Below are 27,268 nucleotides of genomic sequence, written 5' to 3'. Positions count from 1 at the left end.
AAAATCTAATTCATGTGGTGTCCAGAATGGAAAATAAAGCCCTTTAAAAACAAAGATTCACTTAAAATACACAGAAAATATTACTGAAGTATTTAAAGCACAATATTGAAATTTTAACAGCAAGTATTTTAAAACAAAATAATGTGATACAATTCCAGTGGAAGTCTTATGCCAAACTTCAGTAGAGATGAATTGCAACACAACAAAAAAAAGTATTTTTCACAGAGAATTGTTGCATATTTCAAAGTGGTGAGGGAAAGGGAAGAAAATTTTTGTTTTGAATTTTTTACTGATATTTAACTTCTCAGACCATCTTATTCCTGTGACCGTTGTAGTCTTTAAGTAAGGGATTTTGCAATTTTTGCAAATATGACTAAAAATACGATTGTGGTAACAAATCAGAGGAGATAAGTAATACGTGTGGATTAAATGATAGATAAATCCTTCTGAAGCAAGTCTCCATTTGTTAAGTAAAATCCTTCATTTGTAAACCTAATTTCAGTTGATATAAAAGCAAGTTTCAGCCCATTTTAGCTATCCGGACACTTTAGGGGTTTTTTTTAGATTGATATATCTGTATAAAAATCAACGTATGTAGACATCTGCGTGTATATATACATATATAGGCTTTTAAAACACTTGCGTGTTACTAGTAAAAATACAGTGAACTTTCCAAATCTTAAAACGTTTCCTCTGCCTGCACTCTCCAATATAAATAACGCTTACCGTGGCGAGAGACTTCCTCTGGGTGAACCTCCTCTGCCAACAAGGCTGCGGCTATTATCTCCGAGATCTTGATCTGCAGTGTAAATATTTCACAGCTGATAAATCGACTCTTCTTAGATAAGAGTTTTAAAGCTGATGTATATATTTTAAAAATACCTTAAATCTCAACTTCTATCTGTAGTTACTGCTGAAGAGTGAATACTTAACTAGTTTAAGATTGCTGAACTGTAGCATGTAAGGTGTTGTCCTTACACATTTCTGAGGCTGTACCAGGCCATGGATTATGTTCACTTCTTTCATTCCTTTCAGTTTTACAGCACAGAAGCGTGGTTTGCATTTGCAGTACCCTCCCCTCAGCCACTTTTAATTTCTACGGTGAAAGTAATGAATCACAGCTGTGGACAGCTAATCTGTATGCTTATCACAGCAAATCCTGATGCTCTGTATTTTTTTAACACTTTGCATCCCAAAACAACTCATAAAATACGTAACGTATTAAGCTTACCGCTGCCATCTAACAAGAACACATTATTCTGCAAATTTACTGAAAACTTTATGTAAGCGTATAATTCACTAATTCCTATTTATAAGCAGAAGCACAGGAAAGTCCCTTGCTAAAAAGGTAGTAAAACAAACAAAAAGGGCCTCATTAAATATACGAAAACGTTTTGCTTGGAAGGACTCAAAAGGGTTATTTTCCCTATGGCCTCTCAATAAAATAACCCTATCTGCCCCCTTCAAGGTTGCCCTCCCCCTATTCTGAGTCAAGCGACCTCCGACCTCTCGGAGGGCAGAGACATGACTGATCCATTCTTGGTAAACTGCTAAACTCCTTCCCTTCCCCCAAAGAGCCAGGACTACCAGGACATGTCAACAAATCCGTGTGGAGGGAAGGAAACAAAGCCGAGGCAGCGGCTCATTAAAAGCGGAGAGGAGAGCGAAGGGTACAAAACGCCGCAATCGGTAAATATTCACCAGATTATTAAATGCTGCGCAAGTTCTCTAACGGGATCTCTTGCACACCAAGTTGGATGTAATGCAATTTCATGAATTATGCAAATCAAGGTTTAAACGATTCACGACAAAACCCAGAGCCGTGTTACTCTCCTTGCAAAGAGCTCCGAACTGAACACATCAATCACAGAAGTCACAGGAGACATTGTTGCATTCCTGCCTGCTGATGGCTCTGCTTAAACATTTACATTTCAGACACTAAAAAAAAAAAAAAAAAAAAAAAAAAAAAAAAAAGGTGGGGGTGGGGCGGGGAGGAGGGGAAGAAGAGGAAAACCGAAAAACTGAAAACCAAAAAACTGAAAACCAAAAAACTGAAAACCAAAAAACTGAAAACCAAAAAACTGAAAACCAAAAAACTGAAAACCAAAAAACTGCGCTGTTCTGCAGAACAACCGAGAATTTACTTCCAAAACATAACAACTTTATACAGGCATTTAATAAACAAATGCCGAGCAGAGTGCAAAAATAAAATTTAACAGCCTTTTTAAAAATACTTAAGTCTGTCAAGTTGCCCGTGTGTCACCAGGAGCGGGACGCTTACCTGCTTGGCTGTTTTCCGACTGAGCTATAAGTGCTGCCATTGCTGAATTTGGGTTCAGCCTATTGCCGTACATGTGGGATGGAGGCAGAGTGAGAGAAGATCCAGGTAGGGTGTTTGCCTGCAAGAAACCAATTAAAACTTGAATCTTCTTTTTTTTTTTTTCAAATGGGGAGAAATGCTAAATATATTTTAAAGAAGCTTTCTTAATGCACAATTATTTTTTTTTTTGAAGTTGAGTGTTTTTTTTTAAAAACGGAACGTATTTAAAAGAAAAAAATACTATTTTCCATTTGTGAGCACAGAAATAGAATCGCAGTACTTTGAAAATATATCAGGTTTTAAAGTGTGTTTTACTTGTTGTTGGCAAGATCTGCTAATAAAAAAAAAGTCTAATAAAAAATTACTGTAGCAAATATTAAAAATACCTAAACTGCATTTTAAAACAACCACAGTGTAACAGGATGGGTAGATTTCCTTGCAATCCTGAAGTATGCACTCAGTGCTAGGACTTAGTAGCACGGCGACCATGTGGTTATCCTACTAATTATTTAATCTTATTAAACCATTTACAAAATAAGGGCAGGTAGACAACAGATGTCTCACAAATGCTTGGGTTCCTTACATCACAAGCCGGCTGTGGAGGTCAAAAGGTCCAACTTTCAGCTCTATAGTTTAACTACACAGAGCCATATTTCCTTTGCTCGACTCCATCATTAGTAAAACCTGCACACTATTTTGTTACTTCCTATTTTGATAGACTTGGAAGCCTGGTGTTTTTTTGTTTTGTTTTGTTTTTATTTTAAAGAACGCAAACAGCCATTACAAGTATGTTTTCTATACAATAGGGGGCTCGCCGAATCACAGCTTTGCCCTGACCCCATATAAGGAACTGTATCTTTGGCAGTTGGCCAGCTCTACTTATTGAAGAGCTCCCAAAGTTTGTGTTCATTCATGTTGCTAACCACAATTCTGAAGGTCTCTGCTGGGACTTGTGCCAAACAAGCGAAAATGAACCCTTAAACAGATGAAGCTAAGGAGGCTGGCCAAAATCTTGCATAATCCAACGCAATAAAAATACCTTCTTCCTTGGCTGCTTATGCTTTTTCCCTTTCGAAGAAAAGATTTGTGTCAAATGCTGAGTTGCAGAGACAGGCAATCAAAGGAAAAAAAAAAAAAGGCACGGCTGCTTATTAAAAAGGCATTTTCCTACCTGATAAAAAAATTATTTCAGAACAAAGAAAAGATTGCAATGCTGGGGGGGTTGGGGAGGAATCAAAGATACACAACCTGTGTGATCACTGGTTTTAAAATGAATCTTTTAAGAAAATGTAAACAAGCTTTACAAAGGAAACTTTGAAAAATGAAAAAAGAAGGTGAACAGTAAGGAACTCAATTTGTGGGACATTTTGACATGTATAACTGCACACAAGAGACGGGGGAAACATACTGGTTATTACAGCAAAATATTACAGAGTATAAACTATGTCTCTGGAAAGAATCACACACTACCATTAAGTTTTGGCTTTCAGCCAACATATTAAACTTGATGAATGGACTTTTATGAATTCACACAACTGTTTTCAATGATGCTTTATTTACTATATACTGGTGAGAAATTGTGCCTGATACTTACATTCTTCTACTGTCACAAAGTTAGAAAAAGCCACAAGTAATTACTGACTTACAATGATCAGATTTTTTCCACTTTTTAGTTTAAAGGTATGTGCAAGATTGCTAGACATGGAACCACAGTATCACTTAAAATCTGGATGTTTTTCTTTTTTTAAAAAAAAAAAAAATAAATGTATGTCTTTAGCAGAATTAATCTGAATTAGTCGTAAATCTAAAAAATAATGCAGGCATTTCCACCTACCCAAGTATAACAGCTTCCCGAAACACAGTACATATTAGTACTGTTGCTGTCCCTAAATAAGGGTTCTTCACTCGGTGTGGGAGAGCCAATCAACACACTGAGTCGAGATATTTGGTTTTGTTTCAATTCTGCAGAATTGGGTGCCGTGCATTTAACAACAGCCAGCACACACCACACCACACGTCTCCCACCACCCAATATTTACACCCATACAATACAGCTGATTTTAAGTTAATAACGATTCACTCGCCACTCCTAACTATACATATGTATCTAAGCTCATGTTTAAAACATTTAGGGAGGTTACCTGATTAGCATGCTCATTATTTACAAAGGGGTGTGTATTTTAGCACCATCATTACACAAGGTTAGTTTGGGATACACTCCTGGCTCGACTTTAGTCCAGAAGTTAGATATTTTTACTATCTTATACCTGAGTGAGCAACTGCAAAGAACACGTGAGACTCATTGTTTCGTTTCACATCCTATTCAAGGGCAGGTACATTCCTCAACAACAGGGTCTCAACCCTGTGCCAACCAAAACTTCTTGATAAACTTTTAACTTTGCTCTTTAGATATCAAATTCCCCCTTTGAGACTTGTGGTTCAGTTTTCTTACAGTCCCGTAAGTCTCACTTTTCAGCTTTTTTGTAGTTTTCCAGTAATACTCCCTTTCATTTTCCCTTTAATTTCCCTAAAACAATCATCATCTATTTTGGTCATTAGTATTTTCTGTGGATTTTTATCCTTGATTATTTGCTTGCCTAAATTCAAACAAAAAATAAACACTGGGTCATACAACAGTTTAAAGTTAAGATTATCGCTATCATGACAACTATTAGGAATAATTGTTTTAACCAGTTTAAATGAGGTAACCAGGATGTTAACCAAGAGAAATCCATTCCTTCCCTTTCATTGAATTTTGAGGCCAAATCCTTTAATCTTTGTATCCTCTTTTCCACTAGGTGAGAATTATCTGAATCCTCTAACATGAAAAGATGGACATTCCCTGATTGATTCTTCCTCTCTTTCTCTTCCCTACAGGGACACTTTCTCTTCCCTACAGCGACATTCATTTTTCTAGTGCCCTTCCTGTCTACAAATGGCACACTGATTTAAACCCAAAGGAAGGCCTCTTCGTACCCCATATCCCCATCTTGCCCCGGGACTCCCTGTGCCTCCTTCCCTGCAACCTCCTCTTCCCCTTCCTCCTGTCCCACCTCTCCTATCCACAATTGCCGCAGCCAAAAGAGAGGCCCACAGCCCCATCCTTCCTCGTTCCCTCTTTTCCCTCCCCACCTCTCCATCATCACGTATCTTATAAGCAATTTCAATCAACTAAGAAATAGACGTTCCTCCCGCTCCATGCACCCTCCGCAACTCCCTTTCTAAATCCTGCGATGACTGGCCCACAAGCAACATGCCAAACATTCCCCGACCTGCCTCCTCCCCTGGATCCAAGGCAGTCCACCTCTTAGCATCTCACATAATCTCTCATAAAAAGCTGACGGGCTTTCTTTGGACTCTTGTCTACCTTCATATAGTTTAGACAGATTCTTTGGATTTGGGACCCCATACTGTATTCCACACAGCGCTAGCTGCTGACATTGCTTCAGCTCAGCCCCTCCCAACTCAGCATTCAGATCCCATTCCGGATCCTTCCCCAAAGGCAGGCACTGACTAGGATCCTCCTGCCTGCTCCTTTTTCCTCCCTCTTCTTTTGCCTTATCCCATTCCATTCCCCTTTCCTCTGCAGTCAGAAAGGTATTCAATAAAGCCTGCACACCTCCCCAGTTAAGGTTGTGAGTCAACATCATAGTTTCTAAGACCTGACATGTTTCTTCAGGGTTTTTTTTGGTATGATCCAACAGATTGTTTCTGACGTAACAGGTCAGAGGTAGTAAAAGGGACATGTACCAAAACTGGTTTATCATTTACCCCTATGGCTTGTCTCAAGGGCACCTGGTATTGCTGGTTGGGAGTGTCCCTGAGTTCTACTTGAAATGGGGCTAAAGTTTTCCTTTCCCTTCTTGCCCTTTTTCTTGATCCCCTCCTGAACTTCCCCGTTCACCTCCTGTCTCTACCTCAGGGTTATAGGGAGGTGGGCAAGAGGGAACCAGCAATTAAACATCCTCAGGTTCAGCCCTTCACAACATACAGACACTCATTTTTTCTCCTTCTCCTCAACACATGGCATTAACGTATCTCCTAATCCACACTTTTTCTGAGTTTTGGGATCTCTATACGAAGTCACAAAAGCATCAATGTAAGGCACTTCATCCCGCTTTCCCAGTCAGCAACAAAACAACATCAGTTGCAATATAGGATTAAACTGCAAAGTCCCACTTTTTCAGCCATTGCTCATCGTCATCCAATTTATAATTTGGCCACCATTGACTACAGTATCTTTTCATTTTCTCATGAACCATCAGATCTCCTCTGAACTTGTTCCAATTTTTTTAAATACAACCCAAAGGACTAAGGGGAGGAATCATGGATTGCCTTGATCCCATACTCCGCTTATACCTAAACCAATGTTTCCTCTGTCTGTACTTGGCTCTGACTTCAATTTGTCAGCAAAAATTTTCTCCTGTTACCAAGCGTCTGCATACGACTTTGTAATCTTCCATGGAAGTAATTAAATTTAATACTCACCAATCCAGGAATTCAGCCCTTTTCACCCTTGACACAAATATCTCTTAAGCGTTGCACCTTTGAGTCATTCACTGCCCCGACACCAGAGGAGATTCGGAGGAGTCCCTGATCAACTCATTGGTGCGCACTGGAGTCCTATCCGATCCAATTCTCTGCTGCCCGGGTCAGCAAGATGATCCGGGCAAGGCCCTATGGCTGTCCCATCTGGGGTGCCAAAATGCTGTCCCTAAATAAGGGTTCTTCACTCGGTGTGGGAGAGCCAATCAACACACTGAGTCGAGATACTTGGTTTTGTTTCAATTCTGCAGAATTGGGTGCCGTGCATTTAACAACAGCCAGCACACACCACACCACACGTCTCCCACCACCCAATATTTACACCCATACAATACAGCTGATTTTAAGTTAATAACGATTCACTCGCCACTCCTAACTATACATATGTATCTAAGCTCATGTTTAAAACATTTAGGGAGGTTACCTGATTAGCATGCTCATTATTTACAAAGGGGTGTGTATTTTAGCACCATCATTACACAAGGTTAGTTTGGGATACACTCCTGGCTCGACTTTAGTCCAGAAGTTAGATATTTTTACTATCTTATACCTGAGTGAGCAACTGCAAAGAACACGTGAGACTCATTGTTTCGTTTCACATCCTATTCAAGGGCAGGTACATTCCTTGATGTCTCAACCCTGTGCCAACCAAAACTTCTTGATAAACTTTTAACTTTGCTCTTTAGACATCACTGTGACCCTTACTGAGGAAGGCAGCAATACTGCACAGCTCGTGCTATTTTTCTTGATAAAAGCCTATAGTGTGATTCCAACTCAACTATTACCGCTCACTAGCGACCTTCAGCTGTTTTCCTCTCAAAACCAAAACAAACTTCAAAAACAATGTTGTTTTTTGTCAAATCCTTTCACTGAAGAAATCTTACAGAATTGAATATTACAAGATTCAACCATTATTTGTTTCCATGTCTAAGAGACAAGACTAACAAAAGAAATATATATGTACATTATTTAAATAAATTGGTTGAGGTTAAGAATTCTACGACTATAGTTTGTGCTTTTTTTTTTTAATTACAAACACCAGTTCTTATTTCTGTTTCATTTTAGAATATTTCTATACTTCTCTGAATTCTAGTAAAGCTACTGCTCATCTTTTACAAAGAAGCTGCTATGCTTACTCTCACTCTGTGTAATTCACCGCAAGGCTGCTTAAAACTGTGCAATAGCAACTATATATTAATTTATGATGGCAGGGCAGCTATAATCAGCAAGAATACATGTTTATTTGACTGAAACATGCCCAAATTGCTTTAAGAACTTTCTAAAAGTATCTCAGTGTCTTGAAAGTAGTTGCTGAAGTCTGTTGAGTAACCATCACATCACAAAAGACAAGACATCAAAGGAATTAAACAATGTTTGCTAAGTGCGTTGATATAACAGAACAAAAAACTTAGCATGATTTAAACATTATCTAAGATCTTGAGTTTTTTCAGAAGTGGTGGTTCACCCTAAACTTAATCCCTGTTTATATTTTAAAATAATAGTAAAGGTGTCCTACAACAAGTTGGAACTACAAAAGCTCTAGTGCCATCATGTATTATATGCAACTCTCAAAGGAAAAAGTCACATTATTAAATTGCTCAAGTAAGCTGGAGGTAAATAAAAAGTTCTAAACCAGTTGTTTTAAATGGCAATGTAAAACGACAAGAATAACGATTTGTGAAGCTTTATAATGTATGTGACGACTTCATCTGACAGGAAAGTAGGGGAGGTGGAGTGCTACATTATTTAAAGGTGAAATAGGAGCATCATGTTTCACCCACAGTCGAAACAAGCTGTAGCAAGCATTTATTAAAAATGCACAATCATCCTGTCAATACATATTAAGGCCACAAGACTGAAACATTCTAAAATGCAGAACTTTTAAAGCTGTAGTATTATTTCAACTGATTTTATTTAAACAATCAACACAATACACAACCAAAATGTATGAACTAATAAAATAAAGTGACTGCTAAGTATTTATTTCGAAAAGGCAGCAAAATGTTCCTGAAAAGATTTTAGTAGAAGGATTTAAGCCCATCTAGAGGTATATAATACACTGCTTTCATTTATGGCATGTTCAATAAATCAGTAAAGCAATAAGCAGCAGAGCAGCACAGAAGGAAGATACACCGTAATTCACGGAGTGCCCGAGTGCAATAAGAATAAATGATTGATGTTTGATTGATGCTTAAAAACATTTCCTCTACAGCAAGAGAGAAAGTGCGAGTATATTCTTCTAATTAAAGAAGGAGGCTTGCAAGTTAACTAGATTTAACTCCTATATATAAATATCCCCTTAAATATTTCGAGTAGTTTTATATTTGTTTGCATCACTCCAAAATGATATTTTACTGTAACAGTATGACTATAAAGTTCCCCAAGTTGGCAACTACTTGCATCCATAAATGGACATTTACTTAAATTTCCAGGGGAAACAGTTGCTTCATTTCAAAAGTTACACGTTCTTTAAGCAAAAAAACCCTAAGAGGATAAAAATGAGACAATACTTAACTGTATGCAATTAGATTAGGTCTCAAAAATTTGAGAACCTTGGAGCATGCCTATTCCCCTGTTCCTTTCAAGTTTTATGCTATGAAATATTTTCTGATAACAGGCCTCATTTCTGTGTCAGCTCCACACCAGTAAGGTTTTAATACTCAGCGTGTGATGAGAGATGAAACCAAGTGTGAACAACTTTCGGGTCCCATGAGTAGGCTGACTGTTGAAGCTGTCAGGTTCAATTGCATCATTCCACATTATTCAATGCCCCAAACTGCTCCCTAATTGTTAGGGGCTTAACATATTCAAAACCATTGTTTAGGCTAATGCTGAAATGCCTACAGTTGAGTTTCCATAAAGAAAGGGGAGGGATTTAATTGCAGTTAAACCATTACTGAACTCTCCTCCTTTTATGATAGGACAACAAGGATGGCCGGAACAACCAATTCCGAGACAGCTTCTTAATCAGTTTATATCCAATCAACATCCTTTTCCCTCTCTGCTTTAAAAATAGTCATTGCTATATTGTAGGTTCGCATTATATTATGATGATGCTTTACAATTAGTGACAGATCACCTAATTACCTACTCCAGCCAATATCTATTTGTCAACTATAATTTCAAAGGTTATTTTAATGTCTTGTTTAAAATAAAAACATATCATTGCTCCTGCACTGTCTACATCCCTTGAAGTCTGAGTACCAGATTAATGTGGTTGGGGTCATACCACCTACCAATCATACCAGGTTCTTCACTACAGCACGATGCTGGGATAGAAAGCACAAAACTACCCCTAGTAACACAAAGATAAGAAATCAAGAGCACTGGATAGCACCAGCAACTACTTATTATGGCCAACTAGTACTGAAAACAGCACAAAAAAAATTAAAATTGATGCATATGAAGTTTAAAGCAAAATTTTCTGCAAGCTACACTTCTGAGAAGATGTTACTAATGTTTTCCATGCACTTGTCTAGGCTCATGAAATATGGAAGGAAATTCACGCACTAAAACAAATATTAATATCAGCTTACTTCATCAAGAAGTCACCTTAAGCTGATGTATTTTGGTCAACGGCAAAGCAACGTTTATCTGAACAATGTACTACTGAAAATAACATCAAACTTAAAACCTGCATTGCAGTTAAAAGAGCTTAGATATTCAAACATATTAATTCAATGTACATAATGATAATAAAAAGTTGATAAAATATATGTATATATAAATCAATTGCTTTTCTTGAGAAGTAAAAAGAGCTGCCTATTCAAGTGATAGGGGCAAAAGCAACCTGGCCTTACGTTTCCTAGTTTAACCTGGACAAGTGACAAGTCACACATCCTTAGAATTTTCAAGACCGGTTACGCTATGCGGAGCATATAACTGTTGCCTTTTCCTGGGTGTTCTGTACAATGGAAAGAATGTGCTATTGCTTCCTTTTATTCTTTCAATACTTCTGGTACCATCTTGAACTTCATTTAGGAGATGCTGGGGAACCACTGCCACACATCATCACTTGCCTTCTCTAAATTCTGGTAGGACTTCATCTGGGGTAGCAATACACACCCACAGAAGGGTGCTCAGACTGCATTTAACTGCAGCAATACAACCACATTTCTAGGAAGCTCAAGGGGAAGTTCTGTCACATCAACAGCTTTTCACGCATCACTTGCTGCAACGCAGTTCTTGAATATTTTCACAACAAATATGGAATTCACTTACAAATCTTATCTATACCTTGTTTCCAATGAAAAACATTTCTAGTTTCCTGTCTGTTTTCCTGTATGCCAAGTAATACAGGTGGAATTAAGGACAACACCGAAAATTCTTAATAAAATACTGTTTCAACGTTTCTTCTAAAAATTATCATATGACTTTTTAAAACTACTAGCACAACACAAAATAATATTAAAATGCAGCATGACAAACACTATTTATACATTTTAACTAAACTGATACTTTCATTTACACCTTTTAAATTTGCATTTTGGCTTTTATAGTTATAAGTTGAATATAATTCATTTTCACATCAACTATATAGAGTTCTTGACTAAACCAGCCTATAGCACTACCAATGACTGAAAGCAGAAAGTGGACTTTTTACAGCTAACCTTACCTCACCTGCTATCATCCATACATCACCAATGTGAATCTACCCCAAACATCCACTGTAGTCTTTTACTCATTCATTCTATGAAAGCAATACTGGGACTGAAAAGATAATCCATCCCATACTGCCACCATTACCATCCAAGCACTCTGAAGTTCTTAAAGTTTGGGTTTTTTTTTTAAAAAACAGATAATCAAGGTGCAATTTTACAATAAATGTTTTCACTACCTGCTGAAATAGAAGAATTAACTGAAAAGCTTAATTTGGAGGTTGGAAAAGTTAAAATGAAACCAGAAAAATGGTTTCTGATATCTTAGAAGAAAAAAGAAACTTTTCAATCAAAAAGAGCATTAATTACAAATGTACAAATTATTATAATTAAAATCTGTCAGGAAAACTGTACACATGACATGTAAAATCATCTTATGGATACATTATTCACATCATTAGTACTTTTTATGTTGCGAGCAAAAATAAATACCTTGAACTTCTAGCTATAATGAAGACGCTTGCTTATGAACAAGCAAATAATCAAATACTGTCTTGGAGAATCAATTGTTTTGATTAAATGTACAAATAAATCCTTCAATTAAATGAAACCATCTAACCTATGAACAGCAGTACTCAAATATTTTCCAAGAAGAGTATGAATGAATGCAACTGGGAAACACAGTGGGATTTGAAAGGCAAAATGAAAAATTAATGGCACACCTACAGAAACTAATTCATACCTCTGCCCACTGTATAACAAGGGCACATCAAGTCATTAAAAACCACATGGGTAGAAGGCCTATCTTCCAATAATGTGAAAAAGCTATAACCTCAACTGAACTACCAGTTCACTCATCTCTTCCATGTTACACAATTAAAATCTATTTATTTACAAACTAGACACAAAACAAGACTTGGACAAAAACGTACTAGAATGCTACCTCATTAAGAAGCCGTCTTTGTCTGATTGGTTTTGTTTTTTAAAAAGGAGGCTTTACAGAGATAAGACGCTGGGATTTTTCCACCTCCTCCACAAACTGAACTGAAAAGAGAGCTATCATTCCAACACAAATCCCTTTTACTTCAAGTTTGTTCCTCCATCCTTTCCATCTACCTCTGTCTTCATAGCACTTAACCTGTTTGTGCTCTATATAGACAATGGAAGCAATATCTTACCCAAGAATCTGTTTTCCTTAAGAACACTAACCTATATATCAGGAATCACAATTTCACTCTCATATTGACTAGCAGAAAGAATGACTTGATTAGGAAACAAACCCAGTATATCCATATAGTAATCTGTTTTCTTCTCATAAGTATTCCAAAGAAAACCAGACATTCATAATATGGCAAATAATGGATGTGAGAGAAAAGTAACTACTTTCAAGATCATCTATAATTTCAAAAATAGTAATAATAAAGAATCAACCACTTATTCACAAACACTGACATTTTAACTTCCTAAATAAACCTCAATAGTCTTTGCTATTTAAGTGCTGAAACAAACACCTACGGTAGCACAATTACTGCTGTGTAAAAATGCTTGCAAGATTCTCAACATTTTATGTAAGGCCTATAAGGACACTGCCTCAGCAATGGACCTTAAAGCTTGTAACAAAGCATACACCATGTAAACTTGAAATCTTTTTCAAGTCAAACCTAAACATCTGGTTTCATCTAAATACTTTTATTTATTCTTTCCATTGCATAAAGAGACTAGAAAATTTCACGTTTTTCACATTCAACACCATTACTATTGTCTCAGGCAGCTAAATTGAAGTAGTGCTACACTCAGTTCAACGAAGAGGTCAATGTGCCTCAGTTGCCTGGAGACTGATGGTTGCTACAGCAGCACCAGATAAGCCAAGCTAAATAAGCTTCAGCTTGAAGGCAGAAAACATTTATTGCTAGACTGAAACACTGATGCAGTTGTCTCAGCATGCAGCGCTGCGCAAAATCCTGCAACCGCCTTTCAGAATACCTGTATATTGCTTAAGTCTACATGAAGACAATCTTACTGAAGAAAGAGAAAAATACAAAAAGTAAAGAATTTAATTGGGCTAAATACTAGATTACTTGCAACTATGATTCCTTTGTTCTTCTAGTTGAGTCACATGTTAGAAGGAATTTTCCCTCTGGCTGTAAATTCTTCCTCCTTGCTACTCTCCTCCACCCCCACCCCAAAAATCCTCAGTTAGATCGAATGAAAAGAAAATTAGATTTTTACCCGTTTTGCCTAGAAGTAACAAGGAATTAAAACAGCTTTTAAGTGACAAACAAGAAAATGTAGATGCAAAAACCTCTAGTAGCATGGTTCTTTCACATTTTTAATTTTGCAAGACTATTAAATTGAAGTGGCCGTGACAAGTACAGTTCAGTGGTTTTGGAAGGAAAGTCACAATTTTGCACTGACATCTTACACCGCAATCCCAATGCCCTCTCTGTCTACAACATACTGAGGGATGATGAATTTAGCACACTTGCTAAATCTACTAGTGCTGGCAATTTCCTGTGGCAATGAGTCCCAAGGATGAGCAACATATTCTATTAAGAATGATTTCTTTTTGTTCTGGATGTGCTGTCTTTTCCTTGTAGATCTTTTTCTTAAGTTATGAGTTAAGGACGGAGTAATTTCAGTATCCAAACAGTCTGTGATCCATACTGATATTTTACCTTTGACCCAGTGGGTAGGAACCCTCTTTAGAGAGATCTTATCATCAAGAGATGTTTTGGTAGTCACATAAAATATGTTAATTGGTTTTCACTATCCACAGTTTCTACTGAATAGAGAATTCTAGTAACACAGTAAGGGCATTATTTCCTTTTTCTGGAAGCATGCTGCTTAAACCATGCAATATCATGATCTCCAGATGTTTTATTATCCTCTTTTTAATTACCACTCATATTACAGGTAATGCAAATGCAGAAAATACAACCAAACTGAGGACAAATTTATAAAACCTCCTACTTTTATGTTGGATCCTAAAATACAAAAACAAAACAAAAAACCCCCACAATCAAACAAAAAAAAACTGTCCACCAACACACCACACACTGTATGGGAATGTATACATTGAACTTTAAAAAATTAATTAATAGAACTTAGAAAACACACTGTTTATCTGCAGGAAAGATCACTTAACTCTAGATTACATCAAATGAATTAGTATAAGCGAAAGGAAAAGACTGGTACAACCTGATGTCATGATCACCATATTTTGGAGAAATTTATTAATACATTAACATATTATCATAGGCACTGTTTATGCTTTGCATAAATGACTGACATCTAAGTGGTGAGAGGTTTCACCAGGAAGTAGCCTGGAAAAATGCAGAAAGAGCTTAAGGCTCCTTCTAAGTTATGGAAATCATCTCTGATTACATGTCCAGTGTAATTTACCATAATTAGGATAAGTTCCTTTGCATTACAAGAAAGGATTACTGCTTAAATAAGTTTGTTGAGATAATTTCAAAGTCTCTAGTTTTAAGTCTTACGATGCTATGATCCAAAGGTGTCTGCAAGAGTATTACACCAAATTCTTAACTTCAGCCATTACACATGGTTGCGAGGTGTACTGTAGGGAGCGAAGCGGGAAGCTCACTTAGGCAGCCAACCACCTAGCGCAGGTTACTTTAAGTCTGGGATTGTCACATCTGTCACATCCCCTTGTCCTAAAACTGAGGGCAATTTGTCTTTTTTCATGTATTCATTCTACTTCCCAAAGAAAAGTTCATTTAACACTGACAGCTAATAGACCTGCCATTTTCTAGAGTACTCACAGAAGGATGGGCCAGAAACTTCCCTTACACTTTCACCTGCCCAGCTCTAGCAAACTTTAGATGCTTAACCCAAAACTTTCCTCCCTTCATCATGTTTACTTTGAGCTGAATATTTAACTTTAAAAAAAAAAAAAGGGGGGGTGGGGGGGGTGGGGGGTGCGCAGGTACAGCAGGAAACAGGGTATGTTTCTCTGAGCAAATCTGGGAAACAGAAGTGGATGGAGGAGTCCCCTCCTTGGCCATACTGACTTTGAGAATGTGACATCCATAATTTGAGGTTACAGCTGCAAACCTGGCAGCAATACTGAATTTTACTGTCCTATGAAAATGCCCAAATCGCCCTTCTGAAGACTTGCAAAAAAACCCCATTTCAACTTGAATTTTCAGCAAAAACTACTTGTTAAAAACGTACTCTTAAATTCCCTCAATTCTACCCCTATTTTGAAAGGTAAAAATAAGAACTGCTCCCAAAACTGCTTCTCTGTTGATAGGGACAAGAACTAAGAATAGAGCTCCTTTTTCCTGCATTTTCACTTATTTTCCCATGGGTGCCAGAATAGAAAAGAAAAAGGAGGAGAAGGTTCCCTTGATAACAAGCAAAATGATGAGCAAACTCAATGACAAGAAAAAACCACTAAAACAGGAAGCCAAAAATAGTGTAAACTACTGATGTGGAGAAAGAGCAGGGGACTACAGAGATCCAAAATTAGGGACTAGACTAATTCAGAAAGTGAGAAAATAAAAATCATGGGACAGAAACATCTGAAACATCAGGTGCCCTACATTCAGAATCTGAAAAGATCTCAGGATTCCTGAGCTTTTACATTCCTCTATTGTTAACAAATAACTCCAAACCTATTGAAAAAAAAAATAAGCCTTATCTCCCTCTAAAAGCTGGATCAGACAAAGGAGGATAACCACCACTATATGAATGCTAAAGAAAACCCTGCTGTTTTTCTTCTGCTCCTAAGGGGAGTAAAGCCAAACGAACTTAAGAAGGGATAATGGAAGTGATTAAAGCAAACTTATTTCACTTAGAATTGCAACTGAGTAGCAGCACCTTCCCAATTATCACATGTCCACCAGGGAGGCAATAGTTTATTACACTACATTGAAGTGGACTTATCTATCGTGCCATAACAAATAAATCCTGGGTTAAAAGGAGTAACAAACAGCAACGATTCAGTTTCCCTATCTCTGTGCAAGCACTGCTGTTACAGACACTTCTTGTCCTTTTCCTTCCCTTTATTAGCTGCTTCTGTGGCAAAGGAAACACAGCGCATAAAGAGATGGGAACTTAGGAAGAAAATAAACCAGAAGCTGCAGAGGAAGAAAAACATCTTAAAAGAGAAAGAAGAATCCACTAGCAAAAAACATTTTTCTCTCTGTCCTAAGAAAGAGAAAATAATCTTTTGGATTGTATCTGTAAAACAGGTTAGTGACAAGTATGTGCAATATTGCTTGCAATTGCCACACAGATGTGCTTATTACAGTCACTAAGAGCACAGAGACCACAGACACACAGGAGATGGAAAAAAAAAGTCACAATTTGATCATATTAAGTTTCCAAAATAAGAATAAATCCTGAACATCTCTAAATAAACTGATTACTATAACGTGAAGATCATACGTTACTGAATCTTACAATATCAGCACCAGAGAGTCAATGAGCTACAAATGTTTAAAATAAAAGGCTTTATGTCTTAAAGAAACCACTACATGCCATTTCCACTCCCACTAAAAATACTATTGAAATGAGATGACAAGATACTTAAATGAAGTTTTTTCTTAAAAAGAATACAGTCTGAAAGATGGCTTTAATAACCAATGACTGGAAGAAAAGCCAGTCAAAAGCCCTTACTTCCCTTTCTGCAGTTTGATCCTGTATGCTGAACGTAGAGACACCAGAAACAAATGGCCACAGAACACTAGTAGGGTAATTACACTCATTTAAGTCATCAAAAAGAACAGACAGCTTCAACCAATTTCAATCTCAATCTCGACCAAAGTGGCAAACATTTCATTATAAAACACTACATCTACTAAGTCAAGCTTAAAAAAAAATTAAAATATTGAATCTAACAACCACCATTTCCTGAGAAAGCAGAAAACAGTTCCTGCTGTACAATACCAAAAGATACTGAGGCACCCAGGTCATCGCTTTTTTTTATGAACATATATTAATCACTAAGAATAACTTGTCAGAAAGAGCAATACAGCAAACCGTCACAGAACAACATAACAGGTTGACAAACATTTCTGCTATAATTATGAAACACAAGGAAATCTTTGATAACTCAGCACAGAACCTCGGAGTGGTGCTATTTGTGACTTGGCTTAACAGGGAAAAAGTAAGACACTATTCAAAATGCAAACGCAAGAAAGTGATTTTTCTCAACAACAGAGCGCAAACTAATATTCACACATAAGTTAAAGGCATGCTTCTGAGAGAAAAGACAGTAGTTTGGGATACAGCAATTTGCTGTTACGTGGAAAACAGGCTGTACCGACAAACACACGGTTAAGAGGACCAATTCATAGAAAACCGGGAGCAAGCATTTGTGTGAGCTGTACCTTCTTGTCTGTATGCCTTTTTTCCTATATTCTTGCAATTGTTAAATGCATTGTTATGCTAATAAAGCCTCACTGAATTAAGCAGTGTAACCTATTTGAGGCTATGCTCAAGACACATAAAAAAGAGAAATAGGATGCAAAAAAATCTGCATTTCCAGCAAGTGGCATTTTTGCTAGGCCACTGATTCCCACCTGGTGAGGAACACCAGCATTTAAATTCAGTTATGGCACAGCATGGAACACAAGCTAATAATCTCTTCTGGATTTATTAGATCGGAATAAAAATTATGAGTGGCATGAGGGAGAAGAAAATGAGACACAAAAGAAAAGGTGATTGCAACAAGGCCCGTACCGTGTTTTTGTCTTAAAAACAAACAAAAACCACAGTATGGGAACTAGCATACTAGACAATAGAATGAAAGAACCAAAATCCAGGATTATCAAGTTGTTGGGCTTTTTTAAGCTTTGAAATCAGTGTTGTTTAGTTGTTGAAGGAAAAAGCAGCACTTGAGGGTTTCAATCACTGAAGTTTTATATGGACATAGCAGTTATTAAAAAATAACAAAAGGCACAGTAGTATTGCCTAATTTTCTCACTTTAGGACAGTCGCTTTCAATTGCTTGCAAGTTTTCTTAATATTATGAACAAAATTTTCTGCATTAGATGTCTACCATAACCTTCCAATCAAAATAGTTCAGACAAAACCGCAATGAGACTAAATTTACAGATAAAAATATTTTTATTTTTATATTCTCTTTAGAGTGTCTTAACATCCTTGCTTTAAAAAAAAGGATGCAAAAAAATCCATCCAAAATTGTCAAATTTATGATTTCCCCAAAATCATAATTACAAATGCCTGATAGATATCCAAGAAAACTTAACAGCTGACATCTTAGAGGAGTATGCCCTAGCAGCACATCTTTGAGGCTATTCCAATTGCACGTCTGCCACCCCGAACCAACATCCATGATTTTAGAGACCTTTGTCTTACCACATCTCAGTGTCTCTTTTTCAGGCCAAGAGTCCTACGCTGTTTACTCATTCCTTATAAAGATGCTGTTCCTTGCCATTGTTCACTACCATGGCTCTTCTTGTACATCTTTTGGTATCTACTGTACCTGTTTCGAATAGAAACTGCCTTTTCCCTTTAACATGAATGTCATTTATCCTCTTACCCCCTTGTCAACACAGGCTGGTAAGAGTTTTTCAGCAGTTTGTGACAGTTGATCCTGCCATAATCAGCAAACTTGGCTTCCTTTCCTCTTCCTTTTCCTAGATCATTTATGAATACATTGAGCTGTACAAAAGGCCAAAACACTGATCCTTTCAAGCCTCTGATAGTAAACCTCTCCACTGAGAAAACTGAGCATCTACTTGTTTGGGTTTTTTCCAATCTTTTTAATCTGCTGCTAAACTATGACACAACCTCTCCCCTTATCTCCAGACTGCTCAATTTAAGTGTCTTCAGTGAGTCATGTTGTGCAATACTCTTTAAGAACGTAAAACAAACCAAAACAAAATAAAAACCAACCTTCAATTGATTGTGATTTCCCTTCACAAAAGCTACACTGGCTCTTCACCAAAGCATTGCCTTTTTAATTCATTTCTTTAAAATAGTTTCTATCAATTTGTGCAACATGTGTCACCCAATTTTGTGTGAAACTGGGCAACAGGTTCCAAAGTTACAAGACAGAAGTCACACAGACACACTGGCATAATGTAAGCCTTATTTTTTTAGGAAACCAGTCCAGAAGAATTATGTAAAAATACTGAACTGCCACCTATAACAACAAAGAGTTATTTCATACTGAAATGTATTCTTTGTTGGTCTGCACGTAGTATTTCTGCCATATATGTACTATACACACACGTGCACGCACACACGCATATAAGTATGTATGTGTTAAGCTTGATTTTAATTCTTCTAGTTTATATCCACTGTCTTAAATCACTGTAGACTCTGTAAAAGTTGATAGCTTATATGCACACAAAAAAAATATATATTTGATACATTCATTGTAAAACAGATTCCCATCAGAAAATGTAAAATACAAAAAACAGAAAGTATAAAAACACTATGTCCAGTACAGTATTCTTTCATACTTATCCTCTAATCGTGGTGGCTTTTTACAACTATAACTTCATACTCTCTTGCTTTGATAAATGCAGTCTCGCTCAACTTAAACCCACACAGAATACTACCACAAAGATATTTTTCTGGTTCATTACTTGGACTACGTCACCCTTCTGCACCCCTCCAGTGTCTCCCTTAATCCTTCATCACCAAGCGTGAATTATGTATCTTCATTTGTATGACCTTTCAAATACAAAACTGTAGCATATATGTCAACTTTCATTTGCTATCAAGATGTCAGTCTTGGCCACCTCTTTGCCAGGGCTAGCCTTAGTTGTCCATTTGTCAGGTTTCCCAAATAAAACCCTCTGTTCTTTAACTGATACCAGCATTTTTGCATGAAATGTGCAAAACTTCACGTTTTCCTCTTTTAAATCCTTTCTTAAAATATTGTTCTGATGACAGACATTGGTTAGAGCACTGATGAACTGTAAGCAGCATTTATGCTACTAGTCATAATATAGTCATTGTTACCACACACTTGCACAGATCATTTTTTAAAATCTATGTGCTCTACAGAGATGGGACTATGCAATATTATTGGGAACTTCAAGCCACTGTAACATTTTCACAACAAATATAATGTTTATTAATCTATTTTCCAAACAAATCACTGTTTCTTTTAACACTGAAAATAAGCAGGTCAATTACATGGTTTGCTATCTTAAAACTCTTGTGATAGTTTACCTGAGTTGCAGCAACAACAGTAGTTACAGAAGGCGCAGTTGAAGGTGACAGAGCTCCCACTTGCTGCAAGTGGCCTGAAGCCTGCTGAGGTAAATGAGAACTGGAAACGGGAGTGCTAGATCCTGAGCCAGATACTGCATTTGGAAATGACACCGCTACATCATTGCTGCTAAAAATACCTGAAAAAAAATTACAAAAATGATTATATGCATCTCTCTCTCCCTCCCTCTGTTTTCTAGTAACCACGTAAATATGCAGTAGAAAATTAATCAAGACAAACAAGATCACTTAATACATAACGCAGGAAGTTTCTGTGTCAAAATCCTATCCATGCCGATTGATAAAAGTGCTCTTGTCATTTGACATTCTAGAGTTCAGGGAACACAGATTGATTCAGTTCTAAGTTTTTGTAAAACGTGTGATAAATCAAATATTTATGTGCATTACAAACTGCTCAGATATGAACAGTAGCAGAACTTTTGGCTAAAATGCCTGCCTTCAACTCAGTCTGCTATCAGAGTTTGTTCTTTGAATAAATTACCGTAAAAGTTAAAGTAGATAAAGAACGAAGTATTGGGCTATATAAGTGAACATACACAATACTAATGGAAAAATACTTTTTAACTTTGAAGTAAAATATTTCTGAACAACATACATTTGTCCAAAACTGGAATTTTGGCAACCAAGGATTGCTTGCGTATTTTCAAAAAAATATTGACAGCAAGTCTGAGGACAAAGTACTCAGCTTTGCTGGTAGAACTGGTGGTATTTTGTTTATTCACAAACTAAAACTCCATCCGTGATCTAAGAATGCTTGACTAACGTTTCTGCTAGAATAGCCAACAAGTAAATGACTAAACATGTTAACATTAGTCAGGCTTGTACATTAGCAATTTAAATAGGAAGAGTTCATACCCCTCTGTGAAGCCATTACTGCTGTTGATCTACATGCAGGGTAAAGTTCATTATATAGGTTGGGGAAAAACCCTACTGACCAGAAGCCCAGACAAGAAGTAGTACCTGTCTACGAAACTGTTAGGCTCCACGTGCATTAGATAAGTGAGCTGTCAGCTGGCCAGGGAATATCAAGCATGGTAGCACTGAACTGCAGTTAGAGGAAGAGTGCCACAGGGAGTAAACAGAAGTAGAATGAACATGGTTAGATCAAAAAAAGCAACAGAACTGAAATGCCAGTTAGAAGGCAAAGGGTGGAGCTAGTTTGTCACTCATACAAATAATGATTTGAAGAAGGCAGTGACAATAAGAAGATACGCAATGTTAAAACACCACTCGCCACCCAGCAATCCCTCTAAGCACAGGCCATCAAGGGAGACTAACATCATCCAAACCCACACATAATAAGCACACACTGATGCATCTTAAATTCCTTGCTCCTGTTAACTGTCAAGTAAAATGGAAGAGAAAACCAGCCAGACCTAGTAGAGAAAGATGTGAAAAAACAGCTGAAGACACATTCTGACAACACTTTTTTCCTGCCTAACTGAGGTTAGTGACTTCTTGTCATCTTCTCTCCAGTCTCTCCATGATAGCGCAACCCCATTACTGCTCTGCTTTTCTACTGACCTTAGCATCTTTTCCCATTTAGCACACCTTCCTGGGTCATCTTCCCCTCCTTGTTTTTTTTGGTCACCATCCCAAAAATCTACAGTTATGGCATTATGAGCAGGTAAGATCCTTGAAGTGTTCACTTTGTTATGACCTTTCTCCAATTGTATCTGCCTCATTGATCTAAACAGTAAATTCTACGGATCCTGCTCTAAATTTCTCCCTACACACCACCAAAATGAACACGATTAACAAACAGCCTTGCTCCTGAATCTATTCTTAAATGCGATATAATTACAACCACAAAAACTGAAATATACTCCAGGTCCTCAAAAGATTTTTTTAAAATTTGCTTTCAATCAGAGATTTCAAATTAAGAAAAAAGGATGAGATTTTTGACCCTTTGTATTTTGAATGCACTAAAATAATTAAACATACAAACATTCGTAAAAGAGATGAATGCAATTACCTGGCTCCAGGAATCGTGAATTTTAACAGTAAAACCAATGAAATATCACAACACTTATGATCAAATCATAAGAGCTCATCACCACAAATACTGTCACTCTCATAAAACGTCAATGATAATGAGTGGAGAAAATAAAATTTTTGGTGAGAGTAAAGTAGTAAAAGAGAAAGATATTTTGCCAGAAAGGTAAAAAAATGACAGCAGACTTTTAAAGCAATTGCATATTTTTTTCCTTAATTTTTCAAAATCTTAGTTATTTAGTAACTGCAGAGTTTCTGCTACTTTTATTTTAATGATAAGGTTTATTCTTCCTCTTAAAAATAAAACTCTGGAACAGAAGCAGATAGTTATGAAATCATGGGCATAAAACTACTTCAAAAGAAAGACAAGCAGTAAACTAGTTTGCCAGTGAAATGAGGAAAGCTACTATTTGTTGCTAGTAGTGGTAGTTGTAATAGTAGTATTAAATAAAAACATTCACCATTTGTTGCTGTTGCAAAATACAGGACAAATACGACCTATCTGCACACCCTGTTTGGGCTAAGTATTTCCATTTAGCAATACCTTACTTGAAATGTAAAGTACATGCACCTTCCGGAACTAGTCATGCAACCAAGATATTACTCCATGCAAGCACTCGAATAAGAATTGTACGCTGAACATATAAATCAAACCTTGATTTTCCCACCATTTCAAAAATACATGTATAAAAACCTATGTGCATATCATATTAGAAAGCCAAGAAAGTACATAGTTTAAATGCCTCAAACATATCAAGTTGTCCTTTTGGGATTTTGGGAAAGAGAAATCACTTTCTGGATCAGGACAGAATAATAATAAAAGCCTGAAAAACATCACTCTAAACCACATTAATGTTTAAAACAAACAAACCACCTTGAAGTACTTCCCATATTACCGAAAAGCCAAACAGCTATAGCTTATGATGAACGGCACTGTGTAATTTGCCAGAGGCATAAACAGCATGGTTAAATACAATCTTCCACATTTTAAACAGAAGACAGTTCTTCAACTGCAGGTGGAAATGGACATGTAACAATGTTCAGGTAAAGTCTGATTGTGTTTAACACCGCTAAAACAGCTGCAGAACATGGTTTCAGTTTCTGATAGACAAAATGCATGTATAGCCTGTATTGCTGGAGTGAAAGGCTCCACAAGAAGGCAACTGCAAAAAAAAGCATCTCTGGACAACAAATAATTGCCTATTGCACACAGAAGGGTAGTACTATAGAGCAGGGAACACATCAGATTATGCAGATTGGAAAAATATGTATTCTTTTTGCTGAAAATCAATGATGGAACAGATAATAGAGAAAATAAAAGAAATTCAAGATGGTGAAAAGCATAATAGCCTCAAGACAGAACTAGCTATACAGCAACATACACCAAGTGGCACACAGAACAATTTTAGTGGTTTTACTCAAAAATCTCAAAAATAAGTAGTTCCATGAGCAGAAGAATTAACAAACCAGATTAAATTCTGGCTCTTAACAGTGTTGCATCTCACAGCATCAATACACTACGCTTTCCCAACCACAATTTCTGTATCTAGCTACAAAATCCTCAGTTTCTTTTATTTTCTAGTACTACAGCTCCCACGCTATTCAGCTGCCTTACACTCCCTTCCTATGCTGGTGATTGCCAAGTTCAGCAAGAGATAAAATCAGGCTGTGGTTACTCTTGTAGTCACACACTGTCCATCCCTATTGCAGGAACTTACATATTTTAGATTCCTTCATCAAGTTTGCTTGAAATTGGACAACACGCTCAAAGCTTACTGTGGGCCAAAGTCAAGAGAGACAACATGTACACTGCTTGCTTATGAAGCTAGGAAAATGTTCTCCCTACCAAAAAGCTGTATTTTCTTTGTTAAATCAGTAATTTGAAACTCTTGCAACAATTATGAAAAGAGGAAGTTATCTGAGATATCTATCATCGGTTGCAGATCCTAGCACTTTGCCAAAACTTAAGGAATAAGCAGAATTTGGTCAAGGAGGTGGTTATTTTTAAAATGTAAACTCGCAACCCCACAAAAGTTGCACAAAACTACAGAACCTTCCTACTTGGGGGAGGACAGATGGACACAGAGCAGGGAAGCAGGGACAACAACCTCTAAGGGACTTGCAGTAGAATTCACAGAAATAAAAAGAAATTTTGAGTTATAAGAAGAACTTCTTTACAAAAACTGAAGCTATGTAAATGTTTTCAGTACCTTCATCTCCCGTGGTGATCTCAAGAAGTTTCCCCTAAAACCATGACAACTTTCTGTACAGATCAAAATGAAACTCTGCCTTTGAATGAAGCAGTCCACTAATTAGTAACTAAACATACAGAAACAACTGATTAAGTTTAGTTACACAAGAAAGAGAATGATCTATTCCAGTAGAATGTTAATAGCGGAAGAAATATCCCACTATTTGTTACTTTGTAACATGGACATGAGCTAAAGTCAATCTAAGGCTAAACATAAGCAAATAAAGACAGGTTGTTGTGACAGTTATTTAAAAAAAGAAGAAAGTTGTCTTTGAAACTCTCAAGCTAGCAACAATATTTCATTTAATTTTAATTCGCCTGAGATAACGAAACTAACTACAGTTTGGACACTAGCACCATCCTGTTTCCTTCATGAAGAAATCTGAAATCTAAGAATCAAGTAACGAAGCTGTTTTCCTGCTGCTGATGAGCAGTGGTAGAGTTCTCTTAGAGATAGGTTCCTACAAGATTCTGCAGTAACAGTTCTGGAAGTGCATGGAAAAGATAGAGACATACATCCAGCCTGAAAACAATCCAGCATTTCCCTCCCTTTCAGTGACTGGGGGTCCTTTTCTGATGGAGACACAGCAACCTTTGTCACAGATAACAGTCAATGCTCTCCTTTTATGAAGAGCATTCTGTGCCCTCCCCATGATGAGGTAGAAGGAAAAAAAGCTCCCAGATTCAAAGTACTCAAGGAATACACACTGCTGGCAGTGGAGCAGAAGAGGGAAGATACAAAATACAGGTAATACACATCTTCAAAATGGAACACCTATTCTGGTTTCATACCTATTGACAGAAGGCAGACTGCCCCAGTGATCGAAGAACAAGGTCATATCATCTGAAGTCTGCTAACAAACTCCATTAAAATTAACCCCAAATCTTTGGCAGCTCAGCTAGCAACAGCTGTTTAGTCAATCTATTCTGCCTACTCCCATTCCTACACTCATGATCCTTATTGTACAGCATCTACAGTCACTCAGAAATGCATTCAACAACAGGGTGTGGGGGTGAAGGATCTGAACTGATCCATGTAGCTGCCAAAATGGTCTACTCCTCTGTTCAACTAGTCCCACCTGCTATAGAGAAGAACATTATTTTATACTTGATCTCACATTCATTAATGACCACAGCAGTATTACAGAACTCACTCTTCAATAAACTGTGAGGAATACGTATAACAGCTAACTGACATGAAACAACACATACAAGTTGCTTAAACCAAGCTCAGTCAGTATACAGTCCTCAATTAGACTTTTATTTCCACAGGTAGGCTTTTTAAGTAAAAGATTTCAAAACTGCCTAAACTACCGTCAGAAAGCAGTTCTGGTGCAGAGTGTGCCTACTCCCACTTTGAATTAAGCCAAGCTGCTACAAGACTTACACTACATCCCTCCACTGCAGAGGGGCTCAAACCCACATTTCTCATAGCCCAGCCAAAGTGAATTTGCTTTCTGAGAGGTTTGAACATGACACAAAGAAATGGATGAACTACATGCTTGGACTAGTGTCATGGTTTAGGCTGGGCTGGCCACTAAACGAACAACAGATGCTCTCTGTTAGCCCCTCTTCCTTTCCAGAAGGTAAAGAAGAGACTGACTTATGGGTTGGGAAAAAAAACCAACTAAAACAGCTTTAATGAAATATTAACAATAAAAAGAAAATATAATAATATTAATAAGAAAATAATGAAATATATGGAAAGATATACAAAACCAATATCAAGCTCCCAGGATGACCATCACATCACTGGCAGGCACTGGGAAAATCCCAGACTGGACTCACCAGCAGATGGGAACTGAATTCAGGAACACACGGATCGGGATCAAAGGCAGAAAAATGGACAGAGTCCTCCTCGGACGCCAGCCATTGAGGAAGAGAGGGCTGACCCCTTTGATCCCTCAAATTTATACTGAACATGATGCAGATGGGATGGAACACCCAGTTGCTCAGCTCTGGGTCACCTGTCCTGTCTGCTCCTCCCCACAGGTGCGACCCCTTTACACTCTTTGGCTTCCAGCCCTCCAAATTGGCACATAACAAAGTTAGCTGACCCTGGTTGTTATAGCAGTAAGTATAAGCAAGAGCCTCCCTGCATACCATTCCTTAGTATTAACTACAAACATCACGTATTTTCACTGCTAGAAGCAGACACTGTCTGAAAAATACACCATTAATTTCAGAGAGTACAGTCAGACTTAACTGAAAAGTAAAATTACTGAAAAGAAATTGGTTCTCTTCTATTTCAAACAAGAACAACTAGGAATACAGGAAGAACTGTACCCTTTTTCTAGCCCAGTATATCCATCTCTAACAGTG

The 27,268-nt window shown here is 37.2% G+C and overlaps 1 protein-coding gene across 2 annotated transcripts in view; it reads right to left on the bottom strand.

Moving 5' to 3' along the window:
- The window catches only part of MLLT10 (MLLT10 histone lysine methyltransferase DOT1L cofactor), a 137,297-nt gene that overhangs the window by 18,450 nt on the left and 91,579 nt on the right, over positions 1–27,268 (bottom strand). For both annotated transcript variants that reach the window (XM_074156954.1, XM_074156955.1), the window contains exons 12-14: positions 20,641–20,819; positions 2,282–2,399; positions 727–799 (exon numbers count right to left, since the gene is read on the bottom strand). In XM_074156954.1, the coding sequence (XP_074013055.1) occupies positions 727–799; positions 2,282–2,399; positions 20,641–20,819 (370 nt within the window). The remainder of the gene's footprint in view (positions 1–726; positions 800–2,281; positions 2,400–20,640; positions 20,820–27,268) is intronic.

The sequence above is a fragment of the Numenius arquata genome, chromosome 12 (assembly GCF_964106895.1).
Source record: "Numenius arquata chromosome 12, bNumArq3.hap1.1, whole genome shotgun sequence".
Lineage (NCBI taxonomy): Eukaryota > Metazoa > Chordata > Aves > Charadriiformes > Scolopacidae > Numenius > Numenius arquata.
This window is presented reverse-complemented; position numbering and strand designations above follow the sequence as displayed.